This window comes from Antrostomus carolinensis, unplaced genomic scaffold (genome assembly GCF_000700745.2).
Source record: "Antrostomus carolinensis isolate BGI_N321 unplaced genomic scaffold, ASM70074v2 scaffold4977, whole genome shotgun sequence".
In the NCBI taxonomy this organism is placed as follows: domain Eukaryota; kingdom Metazoa; phylum Chordata; class Aves; order Caprimulgiformes; family Caprimulgidae; genus Antrostomus; species Antrostomus carolinensis.
Genome location: NW_010329377.1, coordinates 21689 through 31230, shown reverse-complemented (window position 1 = coordinate 31230; position 9542 = coordinate 21689). Strand labels below are relative to the sequence as shown.

Genomic DNA, 9542 nt, shown 5'->3' with positions numbered 1-9542 from the left:
CAGGAATAATGTTCCTCTAATTAATATGGTCTTGGAGGGAGCAGCCACTTAGCTGGGGAGCTCTGTTGCCTGGCCAAGCCGCTCCAAGGGGAGACATCAGGGTGACTGTAGGCTTGAAGGAAGACAGGTTACAAGGTAATGCATATAATATGATCAAGAAGAAAGGTGACTTATAGAAGTGCAGTAAATACGTGATTTTCTCTGCTTGGCTAGCAAATTTTGATCCTAGCATAGCATAACATTGTAAGGTGCTGCTGCCATGCCTGGGAAAGCTTGTGGGAGGACAAAGAGCAGCAAGCAGCAAGAAGGACAAAGAAGCTCCAAAACAACCACCCCCACACATACCCTATTCATACCCCTGCCAAACAGGCAAAATGGAGGACAGTTGCAAAATTGTCTTTCCTCGCTTTCCTTGTTTAGAGCCTCCTGTGTGAGCCTGTCGTGCCCAGGGAAAGTAGCAGCAGATCAATAGAGTTGTCTGCGCTGACACTCTTACTGTCTTTTCCTTACTGAATCGCTCATCAGCTTTCTCAGCTAATGAGCCCTTCAGTGGGAAGAAAGACCGGGGTTTCCTTCTAAGCCTGTGCTCCTCTGCCAACCTCCAAACCTCTCCTAAAGAAAGAGGTAAGGGATGGGCTCTGGTCATGGTCAGAGGTCCAGGCTGTGGTTGCAGTGACAGCATGCTGACATAACTTTACTGGAGGATCTCCTTGGTCTAGCTATGGGTCTGTAACAGCAGAAGCTGGTGCAACCTTTCCCTGGAGGGTACCAGGGCTCCCCTTCCCTCTACTGCTCACCGAGTGCTTCACGTGATGCCAAATCTGACACACATATGTGATCACCAAGCCTGGGTCCTGAGGGTGGGCTGGAACCCACCATCATCTCTGAGCACTCCCCTGGATGGAAGGAGAGATAATGGAGGTCCTGGTGCAATTTGACTTTAATGGAATTTTGCACGTTGGCACTGACTGAGGACCTGACGTATGGGAGGGATGTCAACGTGCACAATCACACCAGAATATGATGCCTGTCATTTATCATTTGCACCAGTCAACCAGGAACCCCCTCGCCTGGGTGCTGTGGGGATATGGAATAAAATAATCCCTTTGAAAAGAGCTGACAATTTTGGGGTAAGCACAAACATTAAAGCCTCGAAGGGAAGGGAGAGAAATGGCTCCTAGCCCTTGTTTCCTAGCTGGCTTGTATTCATCGATTGTGAAACTTAATACAATTTTCACGCCACTTGTCAATTGTTAAGATAGATTTGGGGGCTGTCAACAAAACGTTACAGTTGAAATGACCCATCTAGAAATAATAGACTATGAAACGTCAAAGTAGTCATAATACTGTAAACCACCACAGAGGAATACGTTCAGCCCTTTCATTTTTGATGATCCCTCAGGTGTCATTTGGCTTATGGGACAGTTTGGGGGTGGTTTCCCTATCTCAGCTTCAGAAGTCTCTGCACCAGCTTGCTGAAGGGAGCAATCACAACCTCCCTGTGCATCCCCAGGGGAAAAATGGGCATCCTGAGAATCAGGTTCATCTGACTTGTCTTTGCTACTGGTTTTTGGACAAGGCACCTTGCCAGCTGTAGGTGACCACCTCTGCAACCCCAGGTAAGAGGAGGTGGGGCGAGATGTCTCACCTGGGGAGAGCCGGCCGTGGCCCACAGGCTCCGGCTGCTCACTAAGGCTGGTGAGTGGGCACCAGCATTACTATGCTATCCCTATCTCAGCTTCAGAAGTCTCTGCACCAGCTTGCTGAAGGGAGCAATCACAACCTCCCTGTGCATCCCCAGGGGAAAAATGGGCATCCTGAGAATCAGGTTCATCTGACTTGTCTTTGCTACTGGTTTTTGGACAAGGCACCTTGCCAGCTGTAGGTGACCACCTCTCCAACCCCAGGTAAGAGGAGGTGGGGAGAGATGTCTCACCTGGGGAGAGCCGACTGTGGCCCACAGGCTCCTGCTGCTCACTAATGCTGGTGAGTGGGCACCAGCATTACTATGCTGGGCACAAAGGTGACCAACCCACTTGCCTCTTCTGGGTGCTGACCCAAAGCAGTGGTGAGTTCCTTACAGAGCTGATGAGAAAACAAACTGAACACCCTGAGAACAGATGGGTGCTAAAGCCCACTAGTTATCCAGCCGGATGTGAGCTGGGTAACTCGGGAGTACCTTCAAAGCATATTTCACTTTACAGTCGGAGGGTTTTTTCAGAGCAGAGAGGTTTCTTGTCAGCTTGTTCCACCTACCTGATGTCACAACAGGCCTGTGTGGGAAATATGTGCCACCGGGTTCCCACTGCAATCCTATTGCCAGAACAATTCCCACCCAGGTGAAGGCAGTTCTCACTGGGGCTTCACTGACATGTCAGATCCTTCCCTAAAGGCTCCCATTTGTTTCCAAGAGAGTTCTGCACCCAGTGCCTACTTTCAAGAGCTGCCAAGACAGTACTGAGATTGCTTATTTATCTGCTAGGTTTTGGGTCTGATCAGTGAAGAACTTGGCCGTGTGGGTTTTTAATGCACTAGAATGCCCTGTGTGTTTAAAAGAGAGGAACAGGAGCATCAAATTTTTTTGGTATGCTCAAAGGTAAAATGCTGCATCTTCTACAACAGCAAGTCTGCAGCTTGAGAGGACCTGAGCTGATAAATTCAGGTCTAGTTCTAGATACCAGTGGAGCAGTCAGTGGACACCCCTCTGTGCTTATGGGACCTCATTAGACAGTGTCATTGCCATTGAAATTGTATTGTGACCTTCAATAGCCTTATTTCTGCTCATTTTTTTTTCTGTAATAATTAAAATTATAGATGAAAGTAGCAGGAGACAGTCACATAAAGGGGTCAAGCACGGAATCATTCACTTACAAAGTCCCCCCATGCACTTAGAATGTTGCTATTTCTCTTATCCATTCGGACAGCCAGATCCTTTCAGATAATGACAGAGCTACAGGGTTTTTAAATAGTTTGCATGGACAGAAGAGCTCGATGCTGGGAGAAGTGAGCCCACACTCAAGCACTCCATCCCCTGAGAGCACCTGCCCTGGCCAGGTGTGCTCGACAGGCGGAGCACAGCCTCGCAGGGAAATCCTCCCAGAACTGGTGCCCTGCTAGAAACAACTGCTCCCTGCCTACGTGCAGCCTGGGGCCAGAAATATAAACCCGAGGAATCTGATCTTTTTAGGAGGGAAATGCTCTTCCAAAGAGGGATTTACTCTGTCAGCAGACCTCCTGGGGGCTTGTGATTCAGGACTTATGCTACCTACAACCCTCCAAGTTCCTTGTGGAAAACCCATCAAAGCCAAAGATAAGTTGTCCTGAATTAATTTAATTTCTGAGCTTGTGTTGGGCTAGCAGAGCAGCATTACAAGTCAGGTCCACAATGACTTGCCACACAACAGGAGTCACTTTGTTAAAGTTGGTCATTCACTACTCTGATAAAGTAATTAAAGCCTCCCAGTTGCTTTCTCCCCCTGCTGCTCCTTCTCTATGTGAAAACATTAGGGCTCTGGCATAGATGGAGCTGTTGACACTTTGTCAGTAAGAATTCAGAACTGTACGAGTAAGAAAAATGCTTTATGGGGACTATAAATAGTTTTGCATTAAGGCAAATGTATTCTCCTGCCTAAAATAGAGTCACCTTGCAAACAGCTTAGGGACGCTTTCAGCGCCAGAGGAATGCCTTCACACTCCCCTCGGGAGACAGAAACAGCCTTTTTCCCCCAAAAAAGCAAACAAGACCAGCAGCTGGAGACGCCTGTGCTGCTGCTCCCCCTCTCCCCGCTCCCCACCGCTGAGTTAGGAGCTGACTGTGCTTGGGTGTCAGCCTGGGAGACTACCCAGTGTCCTTCCACCAAAAAGGGATCTTAATTCTTCTAACTAACTTTTCCAATCATTTTTTCCAGACACTTGCAACACATGTGCTCGTTACAGGGGTGAAAGGGATGAGGAAACTTTGGGGAGGGGGAGCAGCGACTTCCCACTGTCTCTTGGAGCAGCGGGTTGCTTCTCCTTCGCTCCAAAGGGGTTCATGCAGCCAGACAATGCAAACATCCTCTCTGCCAGGGCTGCAATGTGCTAATAACATCTCTCCCCTTGCTGCTAGAGCATCATTTAATTCCCTGTGGAGAAATGCCGGTGGGGTGCAGGGAGGACGAGAAAATGTCAGAAGAGAAAAAATATTTTTAACTCACCTTTAGGCTGTGCGTTGGGTTGACGACGCAGACAAGTTGCCCGGCAGCTGAAAAAACCCTCTTTGCCTTGTAGTGCTGAAACCGCAGGTGAATAAGATCTAACACAGCCCCAAAGCACTGGGTGAAGAAAAGCATCACAACTTCTGGCGTTGCTGCTGCTGCTGCTGCTGCTGCGGGCGGTGGGCAAGGGAAGCAGTGAGGGAGCCCCTGAGTCCTTGAGCCCGGGGAGGGAGTGCAGTCGGCGAGAGCTACGCTCCGGCACGGCTTAGCATGCCTTCATATTCATCATCAAAATAAGACGGGAAGAGGCTTGCAGCAGGAGGGCGGCCAATGGAAAGGACAGAAATGTTATCCTTGAGGTCCGGAGACAGCCAATAACGAATGCCTCCCCTCCAGAAACTCCCTGATGAATTGAGCCTGGTGGAGAATGTATTATTGAACATTACCATACATCAGCACATTGCATTTATCTTGTGATTACAGCCAGTCATACGTAAGGCTGTGGAGATATGCAGGCAAAATTGATTGCTTAACGTCTCCATTTATTAATTGCCTTAATTTAACAATAGAGCACTCAGGCACCAAAGGTAAATGTAAGGCATAGGGAAGAAGCCCACCAGTGAAACTGTTAGAAAGCAGCAAAAACAGATTAAGTGGACTATGTTTTACTGAGGGAGAAAAATCAAACAGGCAAAGAGAGTTACAGTTCCTCGCAGGGGTTAAGCAGAAGTAGAGCTCACTTTATAAATAGATTCACATCTGTGCATTTGCAGGATTTGAGTTGGATTTTCACTGTTCTGAAGTTTTCTAAATTTTATATTCTGCTACTTCAAAAGGGTCCCAGCACACAAATAACATTTCCCCCCCACCACTGAAAATAGGAGAGGTCAGATCTTAGATCTGACATAACTTGGAATAACTCAATTTAAAGTCAGTGATGTTTTCCTGATTTACACTCATCAGTGAATCAGGTCCATTGGACACAAAACATGGTAATTACTGGATGCTGGAACTACAAGAGCATAAAAAAGCACAGAGCATGCTTCTAAAAATAATGAAATATATGATGCATGAGAGCACACACAGAGAGAAACTTTCACTGAGGGAAAAGTGGCTTCTGAATCAACAGAATAATTAAATATGCAGAAGGCTTTTGCTTGTCATTTATCTGCATATCAGTGGGCAGGAAATTACTAATTAGCCATTAGATCGTCCTAGGCATTAAAAAGGAATTAGGGATGTGCAAGGAAAATAACATGCTTTTGCATATTATTACCAGTGTGTGTCTCTGTTGGTGGGCAGGGATCCTTTTCGAGCCATTGAGTCTTATTAAACTTGAGTCCCCATCGCTGGGTTTTCTGGGAGGTGACTGCGCCAAAGCAGCCAAGGGAATCAGAAAGCACATTCATTTCATGGGACAATCCTGTGTGATACGTTGCAGTGCTTGTTAATAAATCAAAGAGGGTTAATTTAATTAGGTCTCTGCCAGAACTTCCTATCAGGGTGCTATTTAGGCTTGCTAGCTAAATACTCAGATGGCTTATTTAGCCTTGGTAATCCTTTTTCCCTTCAAAGCAGAACAGATAAAAGTAGCTTTTATTACCTTTTTTTTTTTTTTCTTTAAAATTATTTTTGCTTCTTTTAAAATGTGAGCCCGGCACTGGGGATGAGGCTTGTGCTCTAGGTGGAGCAGCCCCTGTACAGCGTGGGCTTCAGCCTGGGACTCAATTGTCACAACTTCCTCTTGCTAAATCAATACTGCAATACTGGCTCTGCCAGACTGCAGAGAGCCTGTGCATAAGAAAAAATAGAAAAGGAGGCTTGAGTAGATAAATAAGTGGGATACTGTGAATGTTAGAACCGCTGATGACACAGCCTCCCCAAAAACATTAAAGATGTGAGGAATATATAGCTCTCAGTTCTTCATATTTTCTTGTAAATGAGAACAGAAGATAATTTTTGCAGTGCTGAGAGACACTTTGAGAATATTTTCAGACAGATTTGAGGAAAAGAGAGTGAATTGTTTTGCTTAAATGTATCCTTTTCTCTGTTCCCAAAGTAACTGTGAGCATCCAGCTATTTATTATTTATTTCTTCCTGATTTGTAGTTGGTAGCTGCACAAACACTTTTTACCAGCAAATTTAATTCTGCAAGTTATTGGCGCAAGTATTCTGCCATAAAAGCCTTAAATGAGCAAAAGGTGCTTGTTATTTACATTGGTTATCACCACTTGAATCCACTGGGATTATTTCTGTTTGACTGATTAACTTAACTGAATGACTAGGTTTGGGGGGGCACGACCACAGAGGTGGCACCCCTCATTCCTGCAGTCCAGCCAGCCTCCGGGCTCTGGTGGTACTGAGGTCCAGCCCCCTGAGACCCAGCTGCCTTCCTGGGGTGGGTAGGAGAAGTGTCCCTCATCCCACAGGTGCAGGGGGATGTCTTCAACCTAAATATACATCCTTGTCATCAGGCTGGTATACAAAAAGAGTTGTTGTTCTTACAAAGAAAAGACCACCTTCAAGGGTGAGTGAGGGTCCTTGCAGTGCCCAAAGCCCCGTACGCATCTGTGCTCATCTCACTTTCTACACGTGACCTTCTGAGGAGCAGCTCCCCATCAGCAGTATTTGTAGAACAGGACAAAAATGAATGTTCAGTGCATCTGAAGGTAACTCCTACTCAAAGTGTGAGTTCATTTCTGTGGCGATGCTTTTGCAAAATTTTTTATTGCCCATATTCTTTGTGTCCTGACACCCACACACAGCACCCACTTACCGCATTTCAATACACAACTTAGCATCATCTTGATAAGGCACCCTACATCTACTGAGCAGCTTCACTTGCGAGCAAAAGCTTAACAGTATGATCTGGTGTGAGGGTGTGAACCCAGGTCTTTTCTGCTTTAGTACACAGGGGCTCTTGACCAGTGTAACTCCATTAATTTGAGTGGTAGTGGTCTTATCAAGGCTTGGGAACGCAAGGTCTGCTGCCCTACCCGGCTTCAAACCACAGAGTGGGTATTCAATGGCTTTATTTAGCTGTATGGATGCAGCCAGAGAGAGGAGGAACAAGTCCACATGCAAGAGGCACTGGTTGAATCCCATTCAACTGCTGGCTGCTAATTTCTGGTGACTGTAACTGTAATTTCCAAGACAATGAATTCTGTAACATGCAAGTGGGATGTGGCAAAAGGCCATAGGCTGAATCATCAATAGGATCCAGGTTTTGCCAAATTAGTAGCTCTAGTGGCATCACTGTAATACCCGTGAGGTTATAATCCTCTAACAGCTCTACTGCTAGTGTGGCTATGGAATGCTAGCACAATAACAGGGTCAACTAGATATAAAAACTGGCCCCAGCAGCGCTCGCTTTCTGGTTTGCCTTCTTTGCTTTCGGTCAGAGCTGCCAAGGTGAAAGGGAAACGCTTGAAGGAAACCATGGGTGTCCAGGCACCGTGCAACTTGGCAGTACAACAGCCTGGGAGACACATCACTCATTCCAAACCCAGCGTTAAATTGCAGGGTTTGGGTTTCAATTGGATTTCTTTATCTTTCTGACCAGACACTTTGGGGGGTGACTTTTCTACATGCTACTCTCTCTCCCTTCCATCCCTGCCAGATACTGCAGGCATAGAGAACCCAAGTCTCTTCTCATCCCAATTTGTACAAACCTGGGTGAGTGCCTCTTGCTGACACCCATGGGATGAATCCTGAGCAGTTGGCACCAGGCTGTCCTCTCTTACTGACAGCCGTAGGAGAAACCTAACTCACCTTGGATGGCACCAGCACTAGTCTTTATCCCAAGAATGTGAGAAGTAGATGCTGCTCAGGGCTTCATGAGTACCCATACAGCCAGCTTCCCAGCCTCCTTGCATGGCCTATTTCTGACTGCTAGTAGGATTTCTAGCGGGGCTGGCTGATGTGGGATGTACTCTGGCTCCACTTTCTTCGGGCAAGGAGCCTAAGCTAACCTGCTGCTGTCCTCTAGCAGGGACAGCCCACAGGGGTGCCTTTTATACCCTCAGCTCTGACTTTTAGGGATACTAGTTGGTTATTTAAATGAGTCACTGACCCCATCTAGCCAAGATTCAAGTCTGCTTTCTGCCTGGCCAAGGGCTGCAGGAGCAGGATCGATGCCAACTAGGCACTGCTCCCATGAGTGTCTACATCTGAGTGCATCAACCAGGCACTCTTTATGTTCACAGTGGGAATGGGGTGATGCTGAGGATGCGTTTTCCCTGATGTGACTGGGATGTCAGTCAGTTTTCTGCATCCTTTGGATGCAAAGTTAATGTATGAATCTTCATCTGCTCTCCTGGGTCTCACAGCAGGTTTTGAAGAAAGGTGTTAGCACTGTTAGTTATAGTTTTCCTCTGTTGTCCATCAGACCTTTTAAGCAAGACCATAAGAAACATCCCACTAACTCAGTGCGATGGTGCCTCAAGCCCAGCATGCTGTCCCCAGCAGTGACTACAGGAGATGGCATTTCGGTTTGGCTTATAGCCAGGGGCCGTCACCTACTATCCATTCTCCTGGTATTCCCTCAGCATCTACAACTGTCATATTGGGGCATTAGAGGGCACATCCCTAGGGAAGCAGAACCAGCAATTTTTAAAGCTGGGAGGAGAGGTGTCTCCTTCCAGTGTGCCCCCTATAAAGTACACGTCACTTCGTATCAGCTTTGTGCTTTGTGCTTTGATTGAAGCCCATCCTTTCCAAAAAACCTGGGTTTGACGTTTCCCATGAAGGAGACCAGTGACACCTCCTGATACATTCTTCCAAAGGTTATTTACCTTCACTGCTAGCATTTTTTCTCACACATCCAGTCTGAATTATTTTCCTGCATGAGCTTCTGTCTGCAGAAAGTCATCGTACCTGCCCTTGTTGAGGAAGCCTCTGCCATCAAAGACCAACTCCGTGTGAAGACATAGTTTGTGTCTAAACTCTCCTTCAGTAAACCAAATAGACAGATAATGTTTCCCTTGCAAAGCATCTTTCTTGCCCAAGATCAGGTCACACTTGTAGCTTCTCAATGCATTTTGTCTACCTCCTCCTCATCTCTTCTTGAGCCTGATGTGCTCCTCACTGCTGATGATCACACAAGCAACATGACCTGTTTGACTCACAGCTTCACGGTGCACTGGTTATGGGCATGACACGTCCACTCCTTTGGATCCCAGTTCCCACACCTCCTCTTCGCCTGCAGGGCAGATTTCACACTGCTTTGGCACAGCCACGTGGGAGCCAGAGCTCTGTGGGGAGGGAGAAGAACTGCAAACCTCCCTAGAAAATGCATGGAGGCACTTCCTCCTCTTGTCTTCTCTGGTGTCTACAGTGATGAGAGGT

At 46.8% G+C, this 9542-nt stretch overlaps 1 protein-coding gene across 1 annotated transcript in view; it reads right to left on the bottom strand.

Annotated features, from left to right (window-relative positions):
* The window catches only part of SIAH3 (siah E3 ubiquitin protein ligase family member 3), a 48402-nt gene extending 43757 nt beyond the window's left edge, over positions 1–4645 (bottom strand). Inside the window, 2 exon segments of the mRNA XM_010172539.2 lie at positions 4197–4408; positions 4411–4645. Of these exon segments, the coding sequence (XP_010170841.2) occupies positions 4197–4408; positions 4411–4645 (447 nt within the window).
* Positions 4646–9542: the final 4897 nt, after the last annotated feature.